At 52.8% G+C, this 18,886-nt stretch overlaps 1 protein-coding gene across 2 annotated transcripts in view; it reads right to left on the minus strand.

Annotated features, from left to right (window-relative positions):
• Positions 1-18,886, minus strand: part of ALS2 (alsin Rho guanine nucleotide exchange factor ALS2) — a 149,021-nt gene that overhangs the window by 3,475 nt on the left and 126,660 nt on the right. Inside the window, exons 29-33 of one of the 2 annotated variants that reach the window (XM_083154087.1) lie at positions 17,900-18,076; positions 15,845-15,890; positions 8,285-8,346; positions 6,149-6,298; positions 5,966-6,062 (exon numbers count right to left, since the gene is read on the minus strand). In XM_083154087.1, the coding sequence (XP_083010213.1) occupies positions 5,966-6,062; positions 6,149-6,298; positions 8,285-8,346; positions 15,845-15,890; positions 17,900-18,076 (532 nt within the window). Of the gene's footprint in view, positions 1-5,965; positions 6,063-6,148; positions 6,299-8,284; positions 8,347-15,844; positions 15,891-17,899; positions 18,077-18,886 lie in introns of those variants that run through there. The other variant, XM_083154088.1, reaches the window with a different exon arrangement.

The raw sequence follows: 18,886 nt of genomic DNA on the forward strand, positions 1-18,886 counted from the left end.
AGCAGCAGTGGCCGGTGATAGCAGCAGTGGCCCTCTCATCTTATGGGACGTAGTGGTTGGTGATACCAGCAGTGGCCATCATCTTATGGGACGTAGTGGTTGGTGATACCAGCAGTGGCCCCCTCTCCTCTTATGGGATGTAATGGTGAGTGATACCAGCAGTGGCCCTCTCATCTTATGGGATGTAATGGTGAGTGATACAAGCAGTGGCCCCCTCATCATATGGGACGTAGTGGATGGTTATACCAGCAGTGGCCCTCTTATCTTATGGGATGTAGTGGTGAGTAGAAAAAGTGGAGTCTGTACAATTGCGCAAGATAAAACCAAAGCTGCTCAGAGCACTAACCAAGTTACACCACAACTTGAAAAAACAAGTACACCAGAAGAAAAGATGTCAGTGTCCCGGGCGCTAAGGTTGGAGAGGTGCAAGATGTTGTCACTTACACTCTTAGTGACAGAGTTTCTCCTATGGATGGAGATAGCTTAGACCCAGTTCTTTTTCACGGGTTAAATAATTCACTTTTGTCCCTTAGTGCTTCTTCTAGAAAAGAAATAACATAGTGCAACACCTTTGCAACACAGGGGGGAACAATTTATTCAAAGATTGCACTCACAAAAGTAGGATAAAGCAAGCGTATAATCACCAGCCGGTGATAAAGACACGGATGGATCTCACCAACCACTGCCTGTGGTTCTGATTGGGATGCCAGAAACGGATCCTCTAGTTTTCGGAACTGCGGGGTGCACAAGCGGATTCGGTGGTCCTTCCCAATAGCGATACTGTCCTCCAGCCACAGGTACAGCTACAGTATTGCTATTGGGAAGGACCACCGAATCTGCTTGTGCACCCCGCAGTTCCGAAAACTAGAGGACCCGTTTCTGGCATCCCAAATCGGAACCACAGGCAGTGGTTGGTGAGATCCATCCGTGTCTTTATCCCCGGCTGGTGATTATATGCTTGCTTTATCCTACTTTTGTGAGTGCAATCTTTGAATAAATTGTTCCCCCCTGTGTTGCAAAGGTGTTGCACTATGTTATTTATTTTCTAGAAGAAGCACTAAGGGACAAAAGTAATTTATTTAACCCGTGAAAAAGAACTGGGTCTAGGCTATCTCCATCCATAGGAGAAACTCTGTCACTAAGAGTGTAAGTGACAACATCTTGCACCTCTCCAATGTAGTGGTGAGTGATAGCAGCAGTGGCCAGTGATAGCAGCAGTGGCCCCTTCATCTTATGGGACGTAGTGGTTGGTGATACCAGCAGTGGCCCTCTCATCTTATGGGATGTTGTGGTGGGTGATACCAGCAGTGGCCGGTGATAGCACCAGTGGCCCCTTCATCTTATGGGATGAATTGCTTGGTGATACCAGCAGTAGCCCCCTCATCTTATGGGGCATAGTGGTTGGTGATAAGGAGATTTATGTCTTACCTGTTAAATCTCTTTCTTAGAGGACATCAGGGGCCACAGGCTAATGCTGGGTAGTGGAGTGGGAGATAGAGCATTCCAGAACACAGGAGGTTACATTTATTCTGCCTCCCAGGCAGACCAGGCTCCTCCCTTCCTCTACACTGTCTCCAGGCCAGGCAATTCAGTTTTTAACAAGCCAAGGCAGGAGACCAGAGAGAAGAAAGAGAAGCACCACACAGAAATACATTCTGAATACATTGTAATGTAGTTCACACAAGAGAGGAACTAGGTAACCATATCAGTAACATAACGAAAGCAGGCGCGGCAGGGAGGGATCCCTGTGGCCCCTGAGGTCCTCGAAGAAAGAGATTTAACAGGTAAGACATAAATCTCCTTTTATTCTTCGGGACACGTCAGGGGCCACAGGCTGATGCTGGGACGTCCTAAAGCAGCCACCTAAGGGTGGGGAAGTGCCGCAGCAAGTACACTCTAGCGAAAAGCAGAGTCCTGGGAGGCAAATGTATCAAATGCACAACAGCGCAAGAAGGTAAGGCAGGTAACGCCACACTGCGCTCGCCACGCTGCAGACACGGTGGCTCGCTACGTGAGCCACCTATTCTATTCTCCCTCTATGGGGGACGTGGACCCCATGAGGGAAAATAGCAGGTGGCCGTCGGGAACCCGGATGTCGGTGTTTTGGGACCACGTCCGGCACCCCTTCGAAGAACCGCCCGATCAGAATGGAAGATCAGTAACAGGGACCCAGAGCACAGAGTTGAGAGGTCAGACACCCTCCTGGTGGAAGCAAACACTAACAGGAAAACGGTCATCCAGGTAAGCCAACAAAGGTCCACTGACCGGAAGGGCTCAAACCGTGGGGCTTGAAGAGCAGTGTGTACCAGGGAAAGGTCCCACGGGGCTACCGGGGGAACAAAGCAAGGCTGGATATGTAGGACGCCCTGCAGGAATGTGTGGACATCCGGCAACAATGCCAACTTCCTATGGAATTAGATGGCCGAAACCTGTGACTACAAAGAAGATAAACGCAATCCAGCCTCCAGGCCTTTCTGCAAGAAGGACAGAATCTTGGCCAAACGGCAAGTCCTGGGATTGATGTGGCGAGCACTACACCAGGAAAAGTAAGCCCGCCAGATACGATGATAAGCACCGGCTGAAGAAGGCTTACGTGCCCTGAGTATGGTTGAGATTACTCTTGAGTTATCAGGGAGGTCTCAACTGCCACCCCGTTAAAGCCAGACGCTGCAAATCTGGGTGTAGATACGGTCCCTGAGAGAGCAGGTCTGGACGTTGAGGGAGAGGGGCTACTGACAGCGCCTGTACATCAGAGAACCAGATCCATCTGGGCCAACTGGCAGCCACCAGGATCAGTATGCGGACCTCCGCCTTTAACTTGCGATACTTTTAGGAGGAGCGAAATGGGAGCGAAAGCATACATTAGAGCAAACAGCCATGGGGATGACTGGGCATCCACCATGCAAGTACCTGGGTCGCGAGACCTGGACCTGTATAGAGTGAACCTTGTGGTTGTGGCACAATGCCATCAAGTCCACCTCAGGTCTGCCCCAATGCTTTACCAGCATCTGGAACACCTCCGGATGGAGGGCCCATTCGCCGACATCCAGAGTCTGACGGGATAAAGATCGCTGAGAGAGCAGGGATCTTCTTCTCTGTCCATTGAAAAATGCGGTATGTCTCCACCATGGGAGCCCAACTGTGAGTGGCGTAATGGTGTTTGATATAAGCCAACGTAGTCGCATTGTCTGCCTGAACCTCAGGGCGGCACACGAGCCAGGGTTCCATCAAGCAAAGTGCCCGGAAGACTGCCCTCGGTTCGATGACATTGATTGATAGTTGGGTTTCCTAAGCTTTCCAAAGTCCCTGGAACGATCTCTGGCAACTTACTGCCCCCAATCTGCAGAATGCTGACATCCGTTGTTAGGAGGGTCCACTGGTGGACGGGATTCGAACAAACTTGTTGAGTCTTTTCAAGTTGAGAATGGGACGACATGACCTGTTGGGTTTTCGGACTAGAAAGAGGCTGGCGTAGAATCCTGAGCCTTGTTGAGACGAATGGATCGGTGTTATGACTCTCGACTGTAGGAACTTCTGGATGGATTGCTCATTTCGAGAATTTGTGGAAAAGAACAAGTTTGGTAGATGACGCCGGAAGGTGAGGGAGCAGCCTTAGGAGACGACATTCCAAACTCAGGCGTCTGTTGTGGTTTCTAGCCAGACTTCTGAAAACCCCAACAGTTGGCCTCCCACCTTGAGATCCCCCAGGTGGAGGCCCACCCCGTCATGCGTAGGGTTTGTCCTCTGGCTTAGGGTCTTAGGGTCTGGTGGCCCATGGGTTTTCTTAGGAGTATGGGTCCATTTTCTAAGAGCACAGGAACAAGGGCCTTCGCGCTGCAACTGCCGAAGCTGACACTCGGGAGGTAAGGGTGATCTAGTGATGTCTCCCCTAAATAGAGGGCGACCTGATGTACCACTTCAATGGTCAGTAGGAGGTCCTCCACAGGCATACCCTGTGCTGCGTTAGGGTAGTTGCCCATTCTACATGACCTTAGCCACCCAGGCTGATGCCAGGGAAGGCCTAGCTACTTTGCCGGAAGTGGTGTAAATGAGTTTTAGGAAGTTTTCCAACTTTCAAATCGGTCGGGTTGGGATGGGCAGCATAGAGGATCTCACTAGCTTAGCCACATGCACATCTACCCTTGGAGAAGTAACCCTATACTCTTGAGGGAGGGGGTAAAGGGAGGCAAAAAGTCTAGGTAGGGTAAATGTTCTGTTTGGTACCTTCCAGGACTCCAAGAGGATTTTCTACAAGTCCTGGATTTAGGGAATAAAGATAGAATCTACTTAGGGCATTTGAAGATAAGACCCAAGGATTTAGGCGGTTCAGCAGGGTCCTCTAAATTTAGGGCTCCCTTAACCGTTGTGACTAAGGTCGCCACATCAACGCGTGACAACTCTTTGTCTGAGGCGTCCTCCTCATCAGCATCTACAAGTTCCCCCTGGTCCTCATCCTGTGTCAGAGTCATGCTGACGGAGGGGCTGAGAGGAAGAGCTTTCCCTGACCGTAGCCCTGCGCTTATCAGGTCTACCTTGTAAGGTTTTTTTGTAAGCCCTGGACAGAGGCAGATAAGGAGCTCACCCATGGTGGCTCCAACGCCCGGGGCACAATTCCAGCCAGGGATGAGCATGGCATCACCGGCTGCTGGGGCGGTGCAGTTGAGAGCCTATCTACCAGCTGCACCATCATCTGAGTAAGCGACATGGCTCAAGCAGGCTCCTGAGAGAAGGCTGAAGCTATGGGCGGTGGTTGCGCATTATACCAGCTGGTGCATAAGCCGTCCTTGGACATAGGCCCTTTGTTCTCAAAATGGGCAAAACCATGTGCACTGCAGGTGGGGCAGATGTAACATGTATAGAGAGAGTTAGATTTGTGTAAGTTATTTTGTTTCTGTGCAGGGTAAATACTGGCTGCATTATTTTTACACTGCAATTTAGATTTCAGTTTCAACACACCCCACCCAGAATTAACTCTCTCTGCACATGTTACATCTGCCCTGTTTGAATAAGAGCTATAGTCCTGGGAGATATACCAGCATTACACGCTGTGCAGGACAGCAATGCTGGGGCCTTTGTCTTACTGGCTTTTTTGATAGTGTTAAAGCAGTACACAGCAAGCATACAAGGCATACAATGCAAAGAAAAAATGGCACTAAGCACATTCAACAGCTATGGCTGACTGGAGCACAACTCTGTAACCTGTGTCCTGTGAGAAGAGGTACAGGGAGGGCTAGCCTAGGATCTCTGACGTCAAAGCAGTGGATCTCCTGGTGGCTGAAGAGCTCTCCTTGTCCCAGGCCGCTTGATATGGGAGAGGCAGTAAGGAGCAGTGGTGGGAATTGGCGTGGGATGTGCCACTTACTGTCCCCGAGGGAGTGGCTGTGTGAGGAGAGCCCACTCCCCCTGCTAACACATGGCCACCAGGGACAGTTTTGTCTTATGCAGCGCTGGTAAAATAGCGGGGATCCGGTGCGCACCAGACGGCACTGCTACCGGCACTGCTGCCCACACACAAGCATGATCCCTGGTATTGCCTGGCCTGGAGGCGGGGTAGAGGAGGGGAGGAGCCTGGTCTGCCTGGGAGGGTGCTGGAATGCTCGCTCACTCACTCCACTACCCAGCGTTAGCCTATGGTACCTGCAGCTTTACCTATGCCCCTATCTATCCAATCTTCCTTGCAGCAACATTTGGATGTTTCGTTTTCATTGGCCGTTTGTTTCCAGGTTCTCCCACCAGTACTAGTCTGTATTTTCACTTGATAAATTAGGCTTAGGGGAAAATTATACCAAGGGACATATTTACTAAAATGGGAGCTCTATTGAAGATAGGATGTTACCCATTGATTGGTTGCTATGGGCAACATCCCATCTTCAGAACTCATTACAACTAATAGTCGCCAGTCACTACATGAGCTGTAAATGTTCTAGGGTTAGATACGTTTCTAGATAGATTGAGATGACTTCACCTTCAGTGTGGTGAACATTATCCCCTGCTCTCCATGCTGCAGATATGGGTCCATCAGGTCCTCCATCAGATGTACTTCTGAACCCAGATTTCGTATTCTGAGCAGAGATGAGGAAAACATTCATTGAGACTTTGCCTTCAGCAGGTGGAAGCACAAACACAGTATATTTATAGCTAGACCGACCTGGCCCGAAGGACAACATAGAGGAAAACGGGGAAAAGCTCATCCATGGACCAGAGGAAGCCTTCCTTGTGCGCCTCTTGGGCTTCCTGCGTGATCTCCTCAAAGGTTTGCTGGATGACCTTCAGTTTGTCTGATGGTGTAAATGTAGTGCTGTAGGGGGACACAATAGTGGCGGGAGTGTTATGGGAAACACTGGGCACAACCCTGGAGTCACAAAGCACCATGTGTGACCCATCACATTTAGCACTCCTATTCTGTATATACACACACCTTATTCCAGTCTGTGCCGTCACCTATGCCACGCAGATCATCCCTGCGCACATTGTTATACACACCACACGGTTCACATTGTTATACACCCACACCTTATTCCAGTCTGTGCCGTCACCTATGCCACGCAGATCATTCCCGCGCACATTGTTATACACACCACACGGTACACATTGTTATACACATCACACATTGTTATACACCCACACCTTATTCCAGTCTGTGCCGTCACCTATGCCACGCAGATCATCCCCGCACACATTGTTATACACATCACACGGTACACATTGTTATACACGCACACCTTATTCCAGTCTGTGCCGTCACATATGCCACGCAGATCATCCCCGCGCACATTGTTATACACACCACACGGTACACATTGTTATACACGCACACCTTATTCCAGTCTGTGCCGTCACATATGCCACGCAGATCATCCCCGCGCACATTGTTATACACACCACACGGTACACATTGTTATACACATCACACATTGTTATACACATCACACATTGTTATACACCCACACCTTATTCCAGTCTGTGCTGTCACCTATGCCACGCAGATCATCCCCGGGCACATTGTTATACACACCACACAGTACACATTGTTATACACGCACCGCACATTGTCACACACACACACACCTTATTCCAGTCTGTGCCGTCACATATGCCACGCAGATCATCCCCGCGCACATTGTTATACACACCACACGGTACACATTGTTATACACATCACACATTGTTATACACATCACACATTGTTATACACCCACACCTTATTCCAGTCTGTGCTGTCACCTATGCCACGCAGATCATCCCCGGGCACATTGTTATACACACCACACAGTACACATTGTTATACACGCACCGCACATTGTCACACACACACACACCTTATTCCAGTCTGTGCCGTCACCTGTGCCACGCAGATCAGCCCCTATAGCTCATTGATATACAGACCACACATTGTTATACACATCACACATTGTTATACACATCACACCTTATTCCAGTCTGCGCAGATCAGCCCCGCCCACATTGTTATACACACCACACGGTACACATTGTTAAACACGCACCACACATTGCAGTGTTATACACACACACCTTATTCCAGTCTGTGCTGTCACCTATGCCACGCAGATCATCCCCGCACACATTGATGCCTATAGCTCATTCTTATACACACCACACAGTACACATTGTTATACACGCACCACACACCACACATTGCAGTGTTATACACATCACACATTGTTATACACACCTACCACACATTGTTATACACATACACACCACATATTGTTATACACACCACACCACATATCCTCACCAGTGCTCCTGCCCTGTTCTTCCCTTCCTCTACTTCACCTTCAGTCTCCTTGACAATTTCGACACCTACTTCAGAACTGATGCTGATTTTAGTTCTGCCAGCTATACCCCTATTTATCAACACACCCTGTACGTTACCTTGTAATTTGTTTTTTTGTTTGCTATGTACGGCGCTGCTGACACTTTGTGGCGCCTTATAAATAAATGAACTACTACTACATATTGTCACACACACACACAACGCACATTGTTATACACACACACACACACACCACACATTGTTATACACACGCACTGCACATTGTTACACACACACACCGCACATTGTTACACACACCGCACAACACACATTGTTACACACACACACTGCACATTGTTACACACACACACTGCACATTGTTATACACACAACATTGTTATACACACACAACACATTGTTTACACACCCACCACACATTGTTACACACACACAAACTGCACATTGTTACACACAAACACCGCACAATGTTACACACACCACACATACCTTATCTGTTGTAGACACTCCACGGCAGAAGCAAAACAGCAATCTTTAGTGTTTGACAAAACCTGTGGAGAAAGAAGTTCCATTATAACTTTAGGGCTAATTCAGACCTTGTGGTTGGGCTGATAGCTTGCTACTGTATGTGCTTCCTACACGTCGCACACAGCATGGAGCCACCCGCTACTGTATGTGTTTCCTACACTTCGCACACAGCATGGAGACACCCGCTACTGTATGTGCTTCCTACACGTCGCACAAAGCATGGAGACACCCGCTACTGTATGTGCTTCCTACACGTCGCACACAGCATGGAGCCACCCGCTACTGTATTTGCTTCCTACACGTCTCCCAGAGCGCACACAGCATGGAGACACCCGCTACTGTATGTGCTTCCTACACTTCGCACACAGCATGGAGACACCCGCTACTGTATGTGCTTCCTACACGTCGCACAAAGCATGGAGACACCCACTACTGTATGTGCTTCCTACACGTCGCACACAGCATGGAGCCACCCACTACTGTATGTGCTTCCTACACGTCTCCCAGAGCGCACACAGCATGGAGCCACGCGCTACTGTATGTGCTTCCTACACGTCTCCCAGAGCACACACAGCATGGAGCCACCCGCTACTGTATGTGCTTCCTACACGTCTCCTCCCAGAGCACACACAGCATGGAGCCACGCGCTACTGTATGTGCTTCCTACACGTCTCCCAGAGCACACACAGCATGGAGCCACGCGCTACTGTATGTGCTTCCTACACGTCTCCCAGAGCACACACAGCATGGAGCCACGCGCTACTGTATGTGCTTCCTACACGTCTCCCAGAGCGCACACAGCATGGAGACACCCGCTACTGTATGTGCTTCCTACACAACTCCCAGAGCGCACACAGCATGGAGACACCCGCTACTGTATGTGCTTCCTACACGTCTCCCAGAGCGCACACAGCATGGAGACACTCGCTACTGTATGTGCTTCCTACACGTCTCCCAGAGCGCACACAGCATGGAGACACCCGCTACTGTATGTGGTTCCTACACGTCTCCCAGAGCACACAGCATGGAGACACCCGCTACTGTATGTGCTTCCTACACGTCTCCCAGAGCACACAGCATGGAGCCACCCACTACTGTATGTGCTTCCTACACGTCTCCCAGAGCACACACAGCATGGAGCCACGCGCTACTGTATGTGCTTCCTACACGTCTCCCAGAGCGCACACAGCATGGAGACACCCGCTACTGTATGTGCTTCCTACACGTTGCACACAGCATGAAGACACCCGCTACTGTATGTGCTTCCTACACGTCGCACACAGCATGGAGACACCTGCTACTGTATGTGCTTCCTACACGTCTCCCAGAGCGCACGCAGCATGGAGCCACCCACTACTGTATGTGCTTCCTACACGTCGCACACAGCATGGAGCCACGCGATACTGTATGTGCTTCCTACACGTCTCCCAGAGCGCACACAGCATGGAGCCACGCGCTACTGTATGTGCTTCCTACACGTCTCCCAGAGCGCACACAGCATGGAGACACCCGCTACTGTATGTGGTTCCTACACGTCTCCCAGAGCACACAGCATGGAGCCACCCGCTACTGTATGTGCTTCCTACACGTCTCCCAGAGCGCACGCAGCATGGAGCCACCCACTACTGTATGTGCTTCCTACACGTCGCACACAGCATGGAGCCACGCGCTACTGTATGTGCTTCCTACACGTCTCCCAGAGCGCACACAGCATGGAGACACCCGCTACTGTATGTGCTTCCTACACGTCTCCCAGAGCGCACACAGCATGGAGACACCCGCTACTGTATGTGGTTCCTACACGTCTCCCAGAGCACACAGCATGGAGCCACCCGCTACTGTATATGCTTCCTACACGTCTCCCAGAGCGCACACAGCATGGAGACACCCGCTACTGTATGTGCTTCCTACACTTCGCACACAGCATGGAGACACCCGCTACTGTATGTGCTTCCTACACGTCGCACAAAGCATGGAGCCACCCGCTACTGTATGTGCTTTCTACACGTCTCCCAGAGTGCACACAGCATGGAGACACCCGCTACTGTATGTGCTTCCTACACGTCGCACACAGCATGGAGACACCCGCTACTGTATGTGCTTCCTACACGTCTCCCAGAGCGCACACAGCATGGAGACACCCGCTACTGTATGTGGTTCCTACACGTCTCCCAGAGCACACAGCATGGAGCCACCCGCTACTGTATGTGCTTCCTACACGTCTCCCAGAGCGCACACAGCATGGAGACACCCGCTACTGTATGTGTTTCCTACACTTCGCACACAGCATGGAGCCACCCGCTACTGTATGTGCTTCCTACACGTCTCCCAGAGCGCACACAGCATGGAGACACCCACTACTGTATGTGCTTCCTACACGTCGCACAAAGCATGGAGCCACCCGCTACAGTATGTGCTTTCTACACGTCTCCCAGAGCGCACACAGCATGGAGACACCCGCTACTGTATGTGCTTCCTACACTTCGCACACAGCATGGAGCCACCCGCTACTGTATGTGCTTCCTACACGTCGCACAAAGCATGGAGACACCCGTTACTGTATGTGCTTCCTACACCTCGCACACAGCATGGAGCCACCCGCTACTGTATGTGCTTCCTACACGTCTCCCGCTCTGCACACAGCATGGAGACACCCGCTACTGTATGTGCTTCCTACACTTCGCACACAGCATGGAGACACCCGCTACTGTATGTGCTTCCTACACGTCGCACAAAGCATGGAGACACCCGCTACTGTATGTGCTTCCTACACGTCTCCCAGAGCGCACACAGCATGGAGCCACCCGCTACTGTATGTGCTTTCTACACGTCTCCCAGAGCGCACACAGCATGGAGCCACCCACTACTGTATGTGCTTCCTACACTTTGCACACAGCATGGAGACACCCGCTACTGTATGTGCTTCCTACACGTCGCACAAAGCATGGAGACACCCGCTACTGTATGTGCTTCCTACACCTCGCACACAGCATGGAGCCACCCGCTACTGTATGTGCTTCCTACACGTCTCCCGCTCTGCACACAGCATGGAGACACCCGCTACTGTATGTGCTTCCTACACTTCGCACACAGCATGGAGACACCCGCTACTGTATGTGCTTCCTACACGTCGCACACAGATTGGAGCCACCCGCTACTGTATGTGCTTCCTACACGTCTCCCAGAGCGCACACAGCATGGAGCCACGCGCTACTGTATGTGCTTCCTACACGTCTCCCAGAGCACACACAGCATGGAGCCACGCGCTACTGTATGTGCTTGCTACACGTCTCCCAGAGCACACACAGCATGGAGCCACCCGCTACTGTATGTGCTTCCTACACGTCTCCCAGAGCGCACACAGCATGGAGACACCCGCTACTGTATGTGGTTCCTACACGTCTCCCAGAGCATGGAGACACCCGCTACTGTATGTGCTTCCTACACGTTGCACACAGCATGGAGACACCCGCTACTGTATATGCTTCCTACACGTCGCACACAGCATGGAGACACCCGCTATTGTATGTGCTTCCTACACGTCTCCCAGAGCGCACGCAGCATGGAGCCACCCACTACTGTATGTGCTTCCTACACATCGCACACAGCATGGAGCCACGCGCTACTGTATGTGCTTCCTACACGTCTCCCAGAGCGCACACAGCATGGAGCCACGCGCTACTGTATGTGCTTCCTACACGTCTCCCAGAGCGCACACAGCATGGAGACACCCGCTACTGTATGTGGTTCCTACACGTCTCCCAGAGCACACAGCATGGAGCCACCTGCTACTGTATGTGCTTCCTACACGTCTCCCAGAGCACACAGCATGGAGCCACGCGCTACTGTATGTGCTTCCTACACGTCTCCCAGAGCACACACAGCATGGAGCCACGCGCTACTGTATGTGCTTCCTACACGTCTCCCAGAGTGCACACAGCATGGAGACACCCGCTACTGTATGTGCTTCCTACACGTCTCCCAGAGCGCACACAGCATGGAGACACCCGCTACTGTAAGTGCTTCCTACACTTCGCACACAGCATGGAGACACCCGCTACTGTATGTGCTTCCTACACGTCGCACAAAGCATGGAGACACCCGCTACTGTATGTGCTTCCTACACCTCGCACACAGCATGGAGCCACCCGCTACTGTATGTGCTTCCTACACGTCTCCCGCTCTGCACACAGCATGGAGACACCCGCTACTGTATGTGCTTCCTACACTTCGCACACAGCATGGAGACACCCGCTACTGTATGTGCTTCCTACACGTCGCACAAAGCATGGAGACACCCGCTACTGTATGTGCTTCCTACACGTCGCACACAGCATGGAGCCACCCGCTACTGTATGTGCTTCCTACACGTCTCCCAGAGCGCACACAGCATGGAGCCACACGCTACTGTATGTGCTTCCTACACGTTTCCCAGAGCACACACAGCATGGAGCCACGCGCTACTGTATGTGCTTCCTACACGTCTCCCAGAGCACACACAGCATGGAGCCACCCGCTACTGTATGTGCTTCCTACACGTCTCCCAGAGCGCACACAGCATGGAGACACCCGCTACTGTATGTGGTTTCTACACGTCTCCCAGAGCACACAGCATGGAGACACCCGCTACTGTATGTGCTTCCTACACGTCTCCCTGAGCACACAGCATGGAGCCACGCGCTACTGTATGTGCTTCCTACACGTCTCCCAAAACACACACAGCATGGAGCCACGCGCTACTGTATGTGCTTCCTACACGTCTCCCAGAGCGCACACAGCATGGAGACACCCGCTACTGTATGTGCTTCCTACACGTCTCCCAGAGCGCACACAGCATGGAGACACCCGCTACTGTATGTGCTTCCTACACGTTGCACACAGCATGGAGACACCCACTACTGTATGTGCTTCCTTCAAGTCGCACACAGCATGGAGACACCCGCTACTGTATGTGCTTCCTACACGTCTCCCAGAGCGCACGCAGCATGGAGCCACCCACTACTGTATGTGCTTCCTACACATCGCACACAGCATTGAGCCACGCGCTACTGTATGTGCTTCCTACACGTCTCCCAGAGCGCACACAGCATGGAGCCACGCGCTACTGTATGTGCTTCCTACACGTCTCCCAGAGCACACACAGCATGGAGACACCCGCTACTGTATGTGCTTCCTACACGTCTCCCAGAGCACACAGCATGGAGCCACGCGCTACTGTATGTGCTTCCTACACGTCTCCCAGAGCGCACACAGCATGGAGACAACCACTACTTTATGTGGTTCCTACACGTCTCCCAGAGCACACAGCATGGAGCCACCTGCTACTGTATGTGCTTCCTACACGTCTCCCAGAGCACACAGCATGGAGCCAAGCGCTACTGTATGTGCTTCCTACACGTCTCCCAGAGCACACACAGCATGGAGCCACGCGCTACTGTATGTGCTTCCTACACGTCTCCCAGAGCGCACACAGCATGGAGACACCCGCTACTGTATGTGCTTCCTACACGTCTCCCAGAGCACACACACAGCATGGAGACACCCGCTACTGTATGTGCTTCCTACACGTCTCCCAGAGTGCACACAGCATGGAGACACCCGCTACTGTATGTGCTTCCTACACGTTGCACACAGCATGGAGACACCCGCTACTGTATGTGCTTCCTACACGTCGCACACAGCATGGAGACACCCGCTACTGTATGTGCTTCCTACACGTCTCCCAGAGCGCACGCAGCATGGAGCCACTTACTACTGTATGTGCTTCCTACACGTCGCACACAGCATGGAGCCACGCGCTACTGTATGTGCTTCTTACACGTCTCCTAGAGCACACAGCATGGAGCCACCCACTACTGTATGTGCTTCCTACACGTCTCCCAGAGTGCACACAGCATGGAGACACCCGCTACTGTATGTGCTTCCTACACGTCGCACACAGCATGGAGACACCCGCTACTGTATGTGCTTCCTACACGTCTCCCAGAGCGCACGCAGCATGGAGCCACTCACTACTGTATGTGCTTCCTACACGTCGCACACAGCATGGAGCCACGCGCTACTGTATGTGCTTCTTACACGTCTCCTAGAGCACACAGCATGGAGCCACCCACTACTGTATGTGCTTCCTACACTTCGCACACAGCATGGAGACACCCGCTACTGTATGTGCTTCCTACACGTCTCCCAGAGCGCACACAGCATGGAGCCACCCGCTACTGTATGTGCTTCCTACACGTCGCACACAGCATGGAGACACCCGCTACTGTATGTGCTTCCTACACTTCGCACACAGCATGGAGACACCCGCTACTGTATGTGCTTCCTACACGTCTCCCAGAGCGCACACAGCATGGAGCCACCCGCTACTGTATGTGCTTCCTACACTTCGCACACAGCATGGAGACACCCGCTACTGTATGTGCTTCCTACACGTCTCCCAGAGTGCACACAGCATGGAGAGACCCGCTACTGTATGTGCTTCCTACACGTCTCCCAGAGCGCACACAGCATGGAGCCACCCACTACTGTATGTGCTTCCTACACGTCTCCCAGAGCACACACAGCATGGAGCCACCCGCTACTGTATGTGCTTCCTACACGTCGCACACAGCATGGAGCCACCCACTACTGTATGTGCTTCCTACACGTCTCCCAGAGCACACACAGCATGGAGCCACGCGCTACTGTATGTGCTTCCTACACGTCACACACAGCATGGAGACACCCGCTACTGTATGTGTTTCCTACACGTCTCCCAGAGCGCACACAGCATGGAGCAACCCGCTACTGTATGTGCTTCCTACACTTCGCACACAGCATGGAGACACCCGCTACTGTATGTGCTTCCTACACGTCTCCCAGAGCGCACACAGCATGGAGCAACCCGCTACTGTATGTGCTTCCTACACTTCGCACACAGCATGGAGACACCCGCTACTGTATGTGCTTCCTACACGTCTCCCAGAGCGCACACAGCATGGAGAGACCCGCTACTGTATGTGCTTCCTACACGTCTCCCAGAGCGCACACAGCATGGAGCCACCCACTACTGTATGTGCTTCCTACACGTCTCCCAGAGCACACACAGCATGGAGCCACCCGCTACTGTATGTGCTTCCTACACGTCGCACACAGCATGGAGCCACCCACTACTGTATGTGCTTCCTACACGTCTCCCAGAGCACACACAGCATGGAGCCACCCACTACTGTATGTGCTTCCTACACGTCGCACACAGCATGGAGACACCCGCTACTGTATGTGCTTCCTACACGAGTCTCCCAAATTGCCCTGGGACATGGCGTGGGCGATTAGTAGATTTAATGTTGCCTTTTGTGAGCCCATACAGAAGCGCTGTTAATGAAAGACCATTCTTCGATATCGATAATTTATTAATAAATCTGATTATTTAAGTATTTTTTTCTAAATTATTTACCAAACTGCCCTATTTTGGCGCTGGGAGAGCTGGCATCGCACAGTGCTTTGTCCAGATCACACCCCATGCATGCAAAGTCTTACCTTCTTATTCTCACCCAGGAAATTAATGCTGGTCGGCCAGAACTTCCTGAAAGGAAACAGAAATGCAATAACTATAATACAGCACTAATCTGCCAGGACTCACCGGCATACAGTCAGCATATCCACAATCAGTGTCCACAGCATGAGATCAACATTGATGATTGCATGCTGACATTAGACTAAGGCCGGTTCGTTTAGATGGAGGAGTGGGGGTGGAAGGTTAGGCTGGTGTGAGGGTTAGGGTTGGGGGGGGGGGGGGGGGCAGGATTGGGTTAGACTGCAGGGCAAGGTGGTGGTGGTACTGTAGGTTAGGCTAGTGGGAGGGTTAGGGTGGCAGGATTGGGTTAGACTGCAGGGCGGAGGGGGGTGGTGGAAGGTTAGGCTAGTGGGAGGGTTAGGGCCGGGGCAGGATTGGGTTAGACTGCAGGGTGGAGGGGGTGGTGGAAGGTTAGGCTAGTGGGAGGGTTAGGAGGGGGCAGGATTGGGTTAGACTGCAGGGCGGAGGGGGGTGGTGGAAGGTTAGGCTAGTGGGAGGGTTAGGGGGGGGCAGGATTGGGTTAGACTGCAGGGCGGAGGGGGGTGGTGGAAGGTTGGGCTAGTGGGAGGGTTAGGGGGGGGTAGGATTGGGTTAGACTGCAGGGTGGAGGGGGGTGGTGGAAGGTTAGGCTAGTGGGAGGGTTAGGGTTGGGGGGGGCAGGATTGGCTTAGACTGCAGGGCGGAGGGGGTGGTGGAAGGTTAGGCTAGTGGGAGGGTTAGGGTTGGGGGGGGCAGGATTGGGTTAGACTGCAGGGCGGAGGGGGGTGGTGGAAGGTTAGGCTAGTGGGAGGGTTAGGGTTGGGGGGGCAGGATTGGGTTAGACTGCAGGGTGGAGGGGGTGGTGGAAGGTTAGGCTAGTGGGAGGGTTAGGGTTGGGGGGGGGCAGGATTGGCTTAGACTGCAGGGCGGAGGGGGGTGGTGGAAGGTTAGGCTAGTGGGAGGGTTAGGGTTGGGCAGGATTGGGTTAGACTGCAGGGTGGAGGGGGTGGTGGAAGGTTAGGCTAGTGGGAGGGTTAGGGTTGGGGGGGCAGGATTGGCTTAGACTGCAGGGCGGAGGGGGGTGGTGGAAGGTTAGGCTAGTGGGAGGGTTAGGGTTGGGGGGGGCAGGATTGGGTTAGACTGCAGGGTGGAGGGGGTGGTGGAAGGTTAGGCTAGTGGGAGGGTTAGGGTTGGGCAGGATGGGGCTAGACTGCCGGGTGGAGGGGGGTGGTGGAAGGTTAGGCTAGTGGGAGGGTTAGGTTTGGGTTAGACTGCAGGGTGGAGGTGGAAGGTTAGGCTAGTGGGAGGGTTGGGGGGGGCAGGATTGGGTTAGACTGCAGGGCGGAGGGGGTGATGGAAGGTTAGGCTAGTTGGAGGGTTGGGGGGGAGCAGGATTGGGTTAGACTGCAGGGCGGAGGGGGGTGGTGGAAGCTTAGGCTAGTGGGAGGGTTGGGAGGGGGGGGGGCAGGAATGGGTTACACTGCAGGGCGGAGGGGGGTGGTGGAAGGTTAGGGTTGGGGGGGTGGGATAAGAATAATTACCTGACCACTTTCTTGTTTCCCTCCTACGGGATACCTGCATCAATATTCTGACTGCCGGCACCCGCACCACCGGTAATGTCCGTATGTACAGTATTATGGAGTATTTCATACATAGAATCCAAGATAAACTCCAAAATGTCATTTATTTAAAGAGATGTTAGAGTGTGTGTGTGTGTGTGGGGGGGGGGGGGCAATGTCTTACTTACTCTTGCACACCTAGGAAAGCGATGTTAGAGTGTGGGGGGGGCAATGTCTAACTTACTCTTGCACACCTAGGAAAGCGATGTTAGAGAGGGGGGGGGGCAATGACTAATTTAATCTTGCACACCTAGGAAAGTGATTAGAGTGGGGGGGGGGGGGCGATGTCTTACTTACTCTTGCACACCTAGGAAAGCGATGTTAGAGTGGGGTGGGGAGGGGGGGGGCAATGTCTTACTTACTCTTGCACACTTAGGAAAGTGATGTTAGAGTGGGGTGGGGGGGCAATGTCTTACTTACTCTTGCACACCTAGGAAAGCGAGAAGTGCTGTGTCTGGCTGCTTGTTCAGTCGCAGGACACAATCCCAGTAGGCGTCCTCTTCCTTCTCATGTTCCAGGGCGTACAGCATAAACAGGGGAGGATAGAGGCGAGGGAGCAGCACAGGCAGGAGGAGGCCACAGCTAGTAACCACGTACCTGCAGGGCATCAAATGACCGTTATCGTCCTGCACTCAGACATCGCTACTATAGAATAATCTATGACAGAATGTAAGTGAACAGTGAATGAGCCTCCAGTACAGCATGACGGCTGAATTTATGTCCCGATACTAGAAACCGTATATACTCGAGTGAGGGTCACATTGTAGGGACATGGGGAGAAGGGAGGATGGAGCTGCCACTGCCGGAGGTGCGGGACAGGGACACGTAACACAGCAGGCTCTCTATGGAGAACAGGCCGCACACAGCCAAGACCAGCAGCGACTGTCTGTGGGAGCATGCCGGTCGGGGAGACAAAGATGCCAGAGCATCTTCTCATTGGGGCCCTGACTGCCTGCGCTTCACACCGTCACCGACATGGCCGCTGGTGGGTGTCTCCTGTGCCAGGTGGGTGCTGTTGGAGTCTGTTCCCGTAGTGCTGCTGATTCCTATGTCACCTACTGTCCCCAGCTGGGCTCTGCTCCCTGCCCTATGCCCCAGGGGTCTACCGTGGTGATGTTCCCTCATTGTGTACCACCCCCTCTACTTCTAGGTGCTGTTTATCTGGTGCTGGTTACCCCCTCTAGTCCCTCAGGGTGTAAGGTGTCCCTCTCCTCTGTCCCTAATACTGGACCCTCAGTGGGTAATGGTCCTCTGACCCTGGTGATGGGCAGTGGGTGCTGGTCCTCTGTCCCTGGTGCTGGACCCCTATCCCTGGTACCCTCAGTGGGTAGTTGGGTGCCTTCTTCCTCCACATGGTCCCTCACTGTGCAGTTCCTGGGTGCTGCGGCCCCTTGGGTCCCCCCAGAT

The sequence above is a fragment of the Crinia signifera genome, chromosome 7 (assembly GCF_055691185.1).
Source record: "Crinia signifera chromosome 7, ASM5569118v1, whole genome shotgun sequence".
NCBI lineage: Eukaryota > Metazoa > Chordata > Amphibia > Anura > Myobatrachidae > Crinia > Crinia signifera.